Raw genomic sequence first — 12,509 nt, 5'->3', positions numbered from 1 at the left:
TCTACTTCACCCCAAACTCTGTCTCCCAGATTTGATTCAGCACCGGTGCATAGAAGCTGACCTTTCAGCACCATCATTTCTGTTTGGAAGGGTCCCAGTGAGGACCCCACTCTCTCTGAAGAAGCCCAGGCCAAGGAAAGCCATTCCTTGGACTTCCAGCAGGGAGCCTACTTTCATCCTCCCCTCCACTGCCAGCTCTGACTACCTGCACTGTAGGAGGTCCTTTCAGAGGGCTCACTTACATCTCTCAGGAGGTAGCCTAAGCCTGTCTGATGGATGATCTGGTAGAGGCTGCTCCTTACCCCCACCTGGTAACCCTTCTCTTAGATCATGTGGCTGCACATTTAGCCTCACCCAGAGAGCTTTATAATACTTGTGTCCAGGCCCCTCCTTCAGTGTTACTAGAATTGGATGGGTAGGGTAGGCGGGTAGGTTTCACAGCTCACTGGGTGATTCTAGTGGGTAGCCAGAACCGAGGACACCAGGGGAGATGGAGAGTCCAGAGCATGTTGCTTACCAGCACAGGCTCTTGCTAACTTCCAGACTGGTCCATAGCCCAGTTCTGTCACTTGGGAGTCAGTGACCTTGGGTCACTAGCTCCAAATCTGTGAGCCTCAGCTTCTCCATCTGAAAACTGGGCATAGCACCTAACTCACCAGGTCATCCTGCAGACGAAATATTAGTAAGATGGGGGGTCCACTGGTGGTGGGCACAGGCTGCGTGGTGGGGACTCTGTAAAACCAACAAGTCATAACCAAGGCATCTGATAATGTGTCCTTCTCTAAACTAGTTCATCCTGGTTGCTCTGAACCCTCCTCCTTGGACTGGGATGCCTGCCCTTAGCTGTAAGAATAGCTCCCCAGTCATGCTATCCTGCCCCTTTGGGTGGGGCTGAGGGGTTGGGTGAGGACAAAGCTACCATAAGTGGGAAGATGCTCAGGATCCCCACCTGCTAAATCAGATCAACCTGGGTCCCTTCCCGAGGCAGGAGCCCCACTTTGTCTCCGCCCACCACCTGAAACATCAGAACTCCTTCGGTGGTGACCACTGTGACCTCCAGACCTTCTGCTCCCTTGCAAAGCCCTCTTTTGGACTGGGGTCACGAGGCTTTCCTCCCCAGTCATATAATAACTAATGCAACGAATATTTATCATGTGCAACTCTTTGTTGGGAACACAGGGACATACAGTCAGAGGCCTGATTTCACTACCCCTGAGGAGCGAACGGTCTGTGAAAAGTGTGCTGTCACCATGGAAGACAACACTTCCCACCTCACAGGGTGCAGTGGGGTCAAACGAGCTAATGCAAAGTGCTGAGAGCATGGCTCCCCAGAATAAGTGGTCAGGACCAGCAGCTGTGGGGTGAGGGCCTGAGGGGGAAGTGCACTGGAGGCTGGGGATGCCGATGAGAAGCCCATAGCTCAGACGGCTGGCAGCAGGGGAGGTTCCCAAGAGTCAGAGATGCACCCGCCTCCTGCCCCACTCCTTAGGACTGGGCCACTGGGGCCCCCTCTGGTCAGCCGATGGATGGGACAGCTGTAGATTGCCAGGCCCGGGTTCTGGCCCTGCTGACACCAACTCAGACTGTGGGTCCCACCCATGACCTGGCCGTGTCCACAGCCCCCTCAGAAAGGAGCCCTGGGTGTGTGGGGAGGGGCCATGGCAGCCTCATGACAGAGAATGACCAGGGGAAACCGTCACCACTGTCCTCTCTGGGTCAGAAAGGGGGTGTGTGGCCGACGGACAGGCCCTGGCCAAGCAGCAGTCTACAGGCTTGCAGGAAAGGCCGAGGGGAGGGCAAGGAGGCCCCACAGGATCAGGGACGGTTTAAAAACCCCAGAGCCAAGGGAGGACTGGGGCCGGGGTGGAGAAAGTCGGGGGTTGGGGAGGGATCAGCTGACACCTTGGAAACTGGGTCCAGAATCCAGGAGTAGAGCTAAGGGCCCTGGGCTTCCTGGGTAGAAAGGAGACCAGACCAGGCTCAGGCTCTCCATAGGAAGAAAGACAGGGTTTGGCCCAATCTGGGTGTAGGTTGGCCCCTGTCTCCACAACAGTCCCCTTTGCACCACCCTCTGAACATGACAAATGTTGCAGTCATCTATCTGCCTAAGTTCTCCGTAAAATTGTTTACAACCCTTCTAGCTATCTGATTGGGGCAGGCTATCGAACCTCTTTGAGCCTTTAGCTTTTTTGTCTGGAAAAAAAAAAAAAAAACAGGGTTAACAAGAGACACCGTGTTTAACACCCTTGCCAGCATGGTGGGCCTATAGTCGGGCTCAGAATATGGCAGTCATCGTGGTTCCCCCTGCATCAGATTTTCCTGTCAATTCTTCCTTGTTTACGCTCTAATTGTTTTTGGCTCTGGGCCCACATTCTTGTGGTGAGTTTATTCAAAGTTCTTATTCCAGAGAATGGAGACAAGGGGGCAGGTGAGCAGAAAGCTTTCTAAACCATCCCAAGGCTGCTCCAGGCCGACGGAAATGAGCCTGAGAAGGCAGGTGACCTTGAAAGTACATAATTTGGGCAGTGGGGGTGGCGGGGGAGGCAGTCTGTGCAAAATTCCTATAGACTCAAACCCCCCACCCAAAGGTATCCATCCCTGGGAAATACAGAGGAAAGTACAGAGAAAACACAACAGCCAGACCCACAGCTAACTGAGTCGCAGGGGCGGCTGAAGGCGGATGTCTGACTCTTCCGGCTCCCTCCCCAAGACGTAGCCCTCAGGTGACAGCACAGACCAATCACCTCTCACAGGGAAATCAGGAAGAGAGGGGAAAAGAACTGGGGAGGAGGGTGGCAGAAATGAGGAATTAGGCAAAGAAAAATGGTCCACAAAATGCAGAAACACCCCAGCATGCTTGCTTCCCAAACCTGGCCCATGAATCGAAGGGTGACAGGTTTCTCATCTCTGATGCCAGGAGCCAGGAGCTCCGGGCAGCCGCTGGTACTGCATCTGCACCTGCCAGCACTTGGAAAGAGGCAATAAAGCACAGTAGCAGGGCCTGGAATGCTAAGTGCCTGCAGCTGGGAAAGGACTGCCTTGCAGCCAGAGCGGCTCACGGCACATGGCCACCGGGCAAGGGCAGGCTCCCAGACACGGGACTGCACGTCCTCCCCACCCGGGCCACCAGGCAGAGGGGAAGGCGGGACAGGTGCACATGGAACCAGCCCTGGGGGCTGCCCGAGGCCGGGTGCTGGCCCAGGCAGACGGGGATCTTCTGGATGAAGCCCAAGTGGGCTGGCTGATTTACCGAGGCTGGCAGAAAGCTGGGACGCTTGAGTCACTGGTAAATAAAAGTGGATCATAAAGCACCCCGGCTAAGCCAGCCGTCTGGAAATACACCAGGGCCACATGCAGCTCAGAGTGTGGGCCCCATCGCTCGAATGATAATAATAATAATGTTTATACGGCACTCACAGCAGTGGTACCAGACTCTAAGTGCTGTGTGTGCATGTTAATTTACTTAATCCTCATAACAACCCTAAGAAGCTGGTGGGGGTATAAGCCTCCTGTTACATACTGCAAGATGAGCACTGAGACGCCAGGGAGCTAAGAGCAGAGGTAGGGTTTGAACCCACACAGTCTGTTTCTAGAAGCCCTGCCCTAGCTCCACCATGCCTGCCAGTCACCAGGGTGGCATGTTAGCAACTCCTGACTCAGCCAGTCCAGGGGCTTGAGACTGCCTCACTAACACGCTCCCAGTGAAGCCTGGTTCCAAGACCACACCTAGAGTAGGATGCTCTAAATTACTACATTACATTCCTGAGACAGCCCTTCAGCAGCAAAATGAGTTTATACTGGCTGCTCTGGTCCCTAGAAGCATCTATGAATTCCTCAGTTAACAGAGAGAGGCACTCGCAGGATGTCAGAATCTAGGGGCTGGGGCTGGAGCTGGAGGGGGAGACGTGAAGTCTTAAAATTACCATGTCCACTTCATCTCTGCCTGATTCAATCAGAATGTCAGGGGAGGAGCCCAGACTGGAATTTTTGAAAAAGCTCCCTGGGTGACCACGTAACTGGAAAAGCCCTTCCAGTCAGACAAGAGGGAAGCCTCAGTTAATGTCAGACTCATCGAAAGTTCCACGGGGTTAGGTCAGGGATCTCAAATGTACTTTCAGAAGAGGGTTGGTGAGCCAACTCCCAGGCCAGTTGAGGGGTATGGCTGGGTCAGCTAGGGTATCCTGTTCCTGTTCCCTAGGGCAGCCCTAGAGGAGACAGGTGGCAGCTGGCAAGCCCCAGTCTGGCTTGCCTTCAGAGACACCCTACCTCCCCCATCCATGAGCTTTCAAGAGAGAACAGACACTGCTCTGGATCAGTTGTGGAAACTGAGGCTCTTTCAACCATACTTCAATAAAATAAATTTTTAAAAGAATTCTCAAATGCTCTGGCTATTTCCCAAGTAAGGTTACTGACAATTTTTATACTAAACCAAAGTATAATAAAACATTAATTTATGAGAGAAAAAAAAAAAAAACCCTATCCTTGACGGCTCCTCTTAGGAATTTTCCATCCATTGACCTCTCGCTTTGCTCCCTGGCCATAAATCCCCTCTTGTCCTTGCAGTGCTGCTGCTAAGTCGCTTCAGTCGTGTCTGACTCTGGACAACCCCAGAGACGGCAGCCCACCAGGCTCCCCAATCCCTGGGATTCTCCAGGCAAGAACACTGGAGGGGCTGCCATTTCCTTCTCCGATGCATGGAAGTGAAAAGTGAAAGTGAAGTCACTCAGTCGTGTCTGACTCTTAGCGACCCCACTGACTGCAGCCCACCAGGCTCCTCCGTCCATGGGATTTTCCAGGCAAGAGAACTGGAGTGGGCTGCCATTGCCTTCTCCGGTCCTTGTAGTAGGTGAGCCCAATCTCTCTCCCTTACTGTGACAGTCTTGAGTAAAGGCTTCCCTACTGCTTTAACAAGTGGCAGAATTATTTTTTCTTTAACACTCGCCCTGCTTGAGGGAAAAGTCAGCCCACAAAGTGAGCAGCCCCAGGTGGCAAGGGTAGACCCGATGCCACTGCCAACCAAACTGAGACTCCTCACCTTGACATTCAAGTCCCGAGCAAGGACTTCAAGGCCAAGGCAATAAAATCAAGCCTTATCTGTCTCTTACATGTGTGGGTGCCCCACATTCGGGAAAACTAGACGGTTCACTGTTCCTCAGAGACGTCTGAACTTTCCTCCCATCCTACCATAGCTCAGACTTTGCCTTCCACCTGGAATGTCTCCTCCCCATTCTTCTAAGTTGCAGAGATCTCTCCCTTTATGACAAGACTACTTATCCCCATTCTTCGATTCCCCCTGTCTTCCACAACTACACAAACTCTCATCTGAGCTGGGTACATGGTTCTCTGGGATAAAGACTATGCTTAAAGACTACATTTCCCAGCCTCCTTTGAGGTGCATGTGGTCACATGACTGCGTTATGGCCAATACAATATGAGCAGAAGCCATGTGCTTAATTCCCAGAGTGTTTATGTTCTTACGCCTCTCCTCCTCTTCCTGTGTGATGTAATGGCAAGAACTCCTACAGCCATCTTGGGCTATGAAGTGATCTTGAACATGGAAACTACAGATGGTGGAGCAGCTAGGTTCCTGACAACATGGAATATCATGCCAGCATTGGGCTGGCCCCTCCAGGCTTGCACATGAGAGAAAATGACCTTCCTTCCATCTTGTGGTAGCCACTGCTCTTTTGGAATTTTCTGCAACTCATAGCTGAACTTGATGCTATTAGAGTCACCCTTTCAAACCCATGGAGGCATAGACTCAGGATTTTGGGGTCAATTACTATACCACACTACACAGACTCATCATTTGCATCTCCTCCCCAGGTTAAATACTAAGCAATGTGAAGGCTGGGACTGTGTCTTATCCAATTCCATGTTATCCTGCCATGTGAAACAAAAGGCCTCACACATAACACAGAGCATGTCTTAGGGCTGAAATGAATTCTGTCTACGTACTACACTCTACACAGCCTCCCAACTTGCATCCATACTCGCAATATGTGACAAGCCTTCCTGGAAGGGTGCACCCACGTGAACTCAGCCTTTGTCCCTTCCAGGAAGCTTGTTGCCCACTGACCTCCAACCCCATGGGAGAAGCTCGCCTTACCAGGATGTCTGAGTCCTTAGGCTCCTCCCCAGTGGCTGGGCTGGAGCAGTTGCTGAGTTTGAATATCCAGTACTCCTGGGCCGTGACAAAGAAGTTCCATGGCAGCAGGCTGCCGATGCCCAAGCTGAAGAAGATGATGTAGGTACCGTTGTAGCGGTCCTCGGGCCTCTGCAGGCTGGGTGGCGGGCAGTCCAGCAGCTTCTCAAGCAGTGCTTCTTGGTCAGCTTGGAGGGAGCTGCTTGCAGTTCTGTAGGTGGAATTGGAGGTATGACGAAAGTCATCTTCTGAGATGATGGCCACTGTTGGAGCGGAGAGACAGGGTAGGTGATCAGAAGCTGAGATCAGGTACAGCTGGAGACTCACCCATCTTACACAGCTGATTCTGCCCCTACCTGGGGATCTGTGGAGTCACCAAAGTGTGATTAGAGAGCTCCAGGTTTAATTATTAGGGGCAAAGACAAGATGTCAGCATTGTAAGTGACCTCAGGATGCCCCCAAACTATACAGAGGCCACATGGTAGCAGACAGGTTGGCTGGGAGTAAGGCAATGTGGCATAGTGGGGCCTGTAGCACTCAGTCCAGAAGGCCAAACCTGGTCTCAAGGCATTTAAATCTCTAAGCAGCCACAACAAAAAGAATTAGGCCCCTCGATGAGCCAAGAATGCTCTCTAAACTCTTTTCAACTTTGTGGGAGAAAATTAAGGAGGAGGAAATTGTGTAGAATATGGTACTATCTGTACATAAGAAGCACAGATCAGGTCGGTGAGGAGGGGAGATGCACACATATGTAAGTATACCCTCTGGAAGGATACACAAGGAATTTCAAACAGTGGTTGCCTCTGAGGAGCGAGGCTGGGGACTTCACTGCATGTTCTTTTGTGCCTCTTGAATTTTGAACTTTGTGAGTGTATTGTCTGTTCAAAAATAAAAATTATAAATAAAAATGAAGGCATTCAAATAACATTAAAAAAAATAAACCTCATAGTATCTAGAGCTGCCCCCAGAAGCTGGTTTGAAACATCTAATAGTCTACTCCCTCATTTCATTGTGGGAAAACTGGGGTCCAAAGAACAGGTCACAGACCAGGCAAACGGCCAAGCCTGGGTTTGCAGCTCCTGCCTGGGCCCCCACCTCTGTTCATTACATCCCACCACGAGACAGCAACTCCCCATCTGCAGTAGCAGCTAAAACAAACTAAAGATTCTGGGTTGCCAGTAACAATTGTGTACACGGCCTCGGGCAAGGCACCAAGTTCTGAGCCTCACTTTCCCCATCTGCAAACCCGGGGAAGCCTTTTTACAATGGTTATTGTAAATTGCAACTGGCTGGCAATGCTGATAAGTGTCAGCATCTTCCCTGCCATCCTGGGCTTGTCAGCTGGCTGGCTGGCTGTGGAGTTTGGCTGCAAGGTAGCATGCCTACTTCTATGCTCTATATAGCACCTAGGCTGTGGCAGCAGCTTGATAAATGGGAAAAATTTCCATAAAACTGAGGATGGGACAGTCTGTAGTCCCTTCTGCAATAAATAAATCAGTGCATCTAGGCTCACATAGGAGGCTGAGCCTTAACTCAGCATTAAGCCAGACCAGGAGAAATGCGAACACTGTCACAGAGGTATAGTATAGGGCCTTATCTGCTATTTCAGGAGAGCCTCACAATATTTCTCAGAATTAGGCAGGAATTATTGCTTCCTTTTTATCAGATGCAAAGAATGAGGATGTAAAGTTTGTCCCACATTGATTTGTCCCACATTCAAACAGTGAGAATTCCCAATAGTTAAATCCAGCACTGGGGCATGTCCAGGTCTGTACCTGGCACTTGAGGCTGACAACAGCCAATATGGTAGGTGCTACTCTAAGACCCATTTCACAGGCTCAGAGTGAGGCTCAGAGAGGTTGAGTAATTTGCCCAAAGTCATGCAGCTAACAAATGGGAAAAGTGAGGTTACTCAGCCAATCAGTCTGAGGGCCATGTGGATTCCTTGGCCTCCCTGGGAGGAAGGTGGTTGGCAATGTGCATCCTTGTCTACCGGCTCCAAGCACAGACCTTCTGGAAGAATTCCCGGTCAGTGAGCTGTGAACCGAGGCGAAGGCAGCACTGCAGGGCACCCTTATCAGCACCTGCTGAATGAATGGGTTCTGAACAGCCAGGATATGTACCCCTACTGGGGCAGCACGTACCCTGCAGCAGGCAGGCAGGAGGCGGCCGGAAGCCCAGAGCATCTGTGTCAGCAAGTCTATTTTAAACTCCCCTGGTTGAGCAGAGCCTTTTCCCAGCTTTGGTTCACAGGGAGCTCAGCACTAACAAACTAACCAGACAGTGTGGTCATGCACGCACACGTGTGCACACACACATACAGTTTCTATATTAGTGTTTAAAAATGTAAAAATTATGACCCACATAGGACAACAGACAATGGGCAAGCGGTCCTTTCCAGATGCTCAAACTCCAGGGGTAGGTGCCGGGGCTGACGTTCAGTCACTCAGGCCACACTCGGCTGGACTCCATTCTCAGCTCCAGGGGCCTATTTGTCCAGGACCATTCGGCCTTGACCAAGCTTCTGAAAGAGCCAGGAATTTTCTCTCACTCAGGTCACAGGCTGGGGCACTGGAGTGAGCAAAGTCTTATTACTCTTTATGAAAGCTAGCTGCTGGCTTTGGATTAAAAAAGAAGAAAGGCAAGGAAGAGTCCTGGCATCCCCGGGGCCGGGCTGGTGATGCCCTTGGGTGTGTTCCTCAGGCACCTGTAGAAATCCACAGGGCTCAGCCCTGCTCCTGTCCTGGTTGACTTGGGGCAAGGGGTAGACCCTGCTCAACGCATGGGGCCTGGGGCCACCGCAGACCATCTTCCAGGTCTGGGCGCTGGTTCCCAGGAAGTTTTTGACTGACTCTTAAGTCAATCTCGCCTTTGTGCCTCGATTTCCTCACCTGTGAAATGGGGGCAAGGGGCTGGGGAGGCTCCCCTATGGGAAAGCACTGTAGGAAACACAGGGCGCCAGGCAGAGGCCACGGCAGAATTTGCCTTGAGGTCGGGGACACTCAGGCGCCCCAATTTGGGCTCTCAGCCACCTTCTGGATACTTTGGGCTAACTTGTCCATACCCAGGCTCCCCGCATCCAAACGGTGAGGTCCGATCTCAGGAAGTTCATGAGGGGGCGGGAAGAGAATCTGGAGAACGCAGACCCAGGAGGAGGGAACGTGAGAGGAAAGTGAGAGGCGAGAGCAAGGAAGGAAGGGAATGGACGCCGGGGAAGGGGGGTCACAGCGAGAGGCGTCGCACCGAGCTGGAGGCTGGGTCGGGGTTCTGAGGCTCCAGGGGAGCACCCCCGGGAGGGCCGCGGGGTTGGGGAGGGGGGAGGCCGCCCCCAGGGAGAGCCCGGGGAGCCACCAGGAGCCTGAAGAGCTGGGCTGGGGCCAGGCCCGCGCCCGACCGCCGGCCCGCACTTACTGTCGCCGTCGCTCGCCGCCACCGCCGCTGCCTCCCCGGCTGCCGCGGCCACTGCGACTCGGGGCTCGGCCGGCCCTGAGGCCGGGCTCCGCCTCCAGGCCCCGCCCCCTGCCTGCCCCACCCCCGCCGGCGCTTCCGGGTTTGCAAACGGGTCTCCTTTCGCGGCTCCGCGCGCAGTTACGCGAGCGGCATGCTGTGGGCACGCGCCCATTTCACAGGTGGAGGGAGTGAGGCGCCGGCCGCCAGGTGCACCGCCCAGGCTAGCGCGCAAGTGCGCAGTGAGTCTTCTCCCGGTGCTTCCGCCGCTGCTTCCCCACCGTGGAGCCCGACCACCCCGTCAGCTCCCAGAGCCCTGCTCCCCAGGACCCGAAGAGCTCTGCACCCGCCGCACCCCCGCCCCCGCCCAGGCAGCGGCGGAGTCTCACCTGCACCTCTCTGATCCCCTACTGTTCCCCGCACCCGCGGGAACCCTCCCGGGAGCCAGCGCCTTCCAGAAGCTCACTAGCTGAGGCAGAGAAGTAGCTAGTCCTCAGGACCACTCCGACCCTATCAGGCCCTCCCACCGGCCGCCAGAACTTCCTGTCTAAATTACCGCCCAAGGCAGTCACCTTCTCTCTGCTTTGACCGGACGTCTACGCTCATTATTGTCACATGCCCGGAGGGGCCGGAGTTGTCCTGTGCCCCTCTCACGGACCTGAGAAAGCTGGGCTTGTGGGAAGCCCCGACGGAAGTGTGATGTAACGCTAGCTCTGTCTGGTTCTAAAACTGTTGAGAGTCCCCTGACCCCACTGCGGTGGGTCAGCGCTGGGTGCTCTCAGGGCCACGGGGAGGTGGCAGCCTTGTTTCATGGTGAGGCTGGCAGAACACTGTGCGTCCTTCATTAAGCAGACCTACTATGTGCCAGGCCCTGCAGTGGGGCCTGTGGTGTGTTAGGATCAGAAATATCTTTGATCTGGTCCCTGGTTCCTGATAGAATGTTTCTAAAACCCATAGAATTTCCTGAGTGATGGGGGTGATTTTTTTTGTTATTCAAGCCCATTTAAGCCACACCTGAATTTATGTTAATGAGGTGGGCTTGGTGGGCCCCAGATAACTTCTGGTTGAGGGCTGGTGGAACCCACCCTGGGGATTAGAAGGTTGGAACTTTCAGCTCCATGCCCTGCCTCCAGGGAGGGGAGAGGAGCTGGTGATGACCTAACCATCCATGACCAATGAGTTAATTAACCATGCCTACATAATGAACCTCCATAAAACCCCTAAATGGTCAAGTTCAGAGAGCTTCTGGTTTGGCAAACACATCCACCTTCAGGGAGGGTGGCACACCCCAACTCCATGGGGACAGAAACTTGGGACCTGGTACCTTATTCATTTTGTATCCTTTATATAAAATAAACCAATGATGGTAAGTTTTTTCCTGAATTCTGTAGGCCATCCTAGCAAATTATTGAAACCGGAGGGAGTGTGTGGGAACCCCTGATTTTGTCACCAAGTTGGACAAAAGTTTGGGCACCCTGGGTACTCTATACCTATGGCTGGAGTCTGAAGTTGAAGTAGGGGCAGCCTTGTGGGACCCTTCAATGTGTAGGATCTGTGGCTCCAGATAGTGTCAGAATTGAATTGTTGGATCCCCAGCTGGTGTCCAGAGAGTTGGAGAATTTGTTGGAGTATACATGTAAAAAAGAAACCCACCACATCTGTTGTCAGAAGTGTTGAGAGAGTAAAAACAGTGCGAAGACCCAAGGGTGGAAAGGGCTGGGGTCTTGCTTGGGAGGAGCTTGCACTCTCCCCGGGGGACAGGCCAGAAGGGGCAGAGGACATCAGAAGCCCTGCAACCTACAGCCGACTTGAGGGCAGACCGATTTCAGGACCAAGGGGATGGGAATACGTGGGCAGGCCACAGTGATTGGTTTGGCCGGATGTTGTGGACTGGCTGTGGAGGCCCCTTTTGATAGGTGGTGCTAGAGGTAAGAACCCGCCTGCCAACGCAGGAGACTCGGGTTCGATCCCTGGGTTGGGAAGATCCCCTGGAGGAGGGCATGGCGACTCATTCTAGTATTCTTGCCTGAAGAATTTAATGGACAGAGGAGCCTGGTGGACTACAGTCCATAGGGTCGCAAAGAGTCGGACATGACTGAAGTGACTTAGCAGGCATGCACGGGAATGGAAGCAACACTTTCCTGCCTGAGGGCCATTTACTCTGTGTCCGGGGTGGAGATGAGTTCAGGCATTTCAACTGGGCGGAGTTGATGCCTGTTTGCAGGCAGGCAGAGAATGTCAGGGAAATATTTGTAAATGGTACAGTGCCTACAGCTACTGGGCATCACCATTGTTCTGAAATGCACATGAAGAAGAGAGAAGTGGGGAGAGAACAGAGGAAGAGAGGGAGAATAAAAAAGAGAAGGAGGAGAGCAAGGGAAGAGAAGGGAGAGAGACAGGAAGAAAGAAGAAAGAACAAATGAAAATTCAAAACATCCCAAGCGCTCTTCACTGGGTTGATAATTTATAATTCTCAGAGTAAAGCATCCTGCCACACCTTGGCTTGGAAATACTCTGAAAGTTCTGACAATTGAACAGAAGCTATCTCAGTATTACAAAGGGACTTGCTTCTGGCTCCGGGGAGCTGCGATGGCATGACAAGGACTGGCTGGGGACGTCTCCTGGTGTGGTGGACAAACTGGGGCCGTATGAACCTGGGCTTAGGCTTAGACGCTGTCTAGGTATCCCTATGAAGTCAAGCCTGGTTTCCCTACTCATATCAGCCCAAGCTAATAGCCTTCTATGAGGCCTGGGGCAGGGGTTTGGGGGGTTCAAAATATTGATAGCTCTCAAGGACGCTCTGGCTGCCTTCCCCCATCCCCAACAACCATCTCCTTTGAGGCTGGTACTCTAGTTAGCTTCTTTTACATATGAGGACCAACTCCAATATTCTTGGGCTTCCCATGTGGCTCAGCTG

At 52.8% G+C, this 12,509-nt stretch overlaps 1 protein-coding gene across 2 annotated transcripts in view; it reads right to left on the bottom strand.

Annotated features, from left to right (window-relative positions):
- SLC29A3 (solute carrier family 29 member 3) overlaps positions 1–10,267 on the bottom strand; it is a 47,631-nt gene extending 37,364 nt beyond the window's left edge. The window contains exons 1-2 of one of the 2 annotated variants that reach the window (XM_042241187.2): positions 10,165–10,267; positions 6,110–6,408 (exon numbers count right to left, since the gene is read on the bottom strand). In XM_042241187.2, the coding sequence (XP_042097121.1) occupies positions 6,110–6,408; positions 10,165–10,198 (333 nt within the window). In that variant the 5' untranslated portion in view covers positions 10,199–10,267. Of the gene's footprint in view, positions 1–6,109; positions 6,409–9,556; positions 9,617–10,164 lie in introns of those variants that run through there. The other variant, XM_027962170.2, reaches the window with a different exon arrangement.
- Between the last annotated feature and the right edge of the window lie 2,242 nt (positions 10,268–12,509).

Source organism: Ovis aries, chromosome 25, assembly GCF_016772045.2.
Source record: "Ovis aries strain OAR_USU_Benz2616 breed Rambouillet chromosome 25, ARS-UI_Ramb_v3.0, whole genome shotgun sequence".
NCBI lineage: Eukaryota > Metazoa > Chordata > Mammalia > Artiodactyla > Bovidae > Ovis > Ovis aries.
Note: the sequence above shows the minus strand (reverse complement) of the source record. Positions and strands in the feature narration are given on the sequence as shown.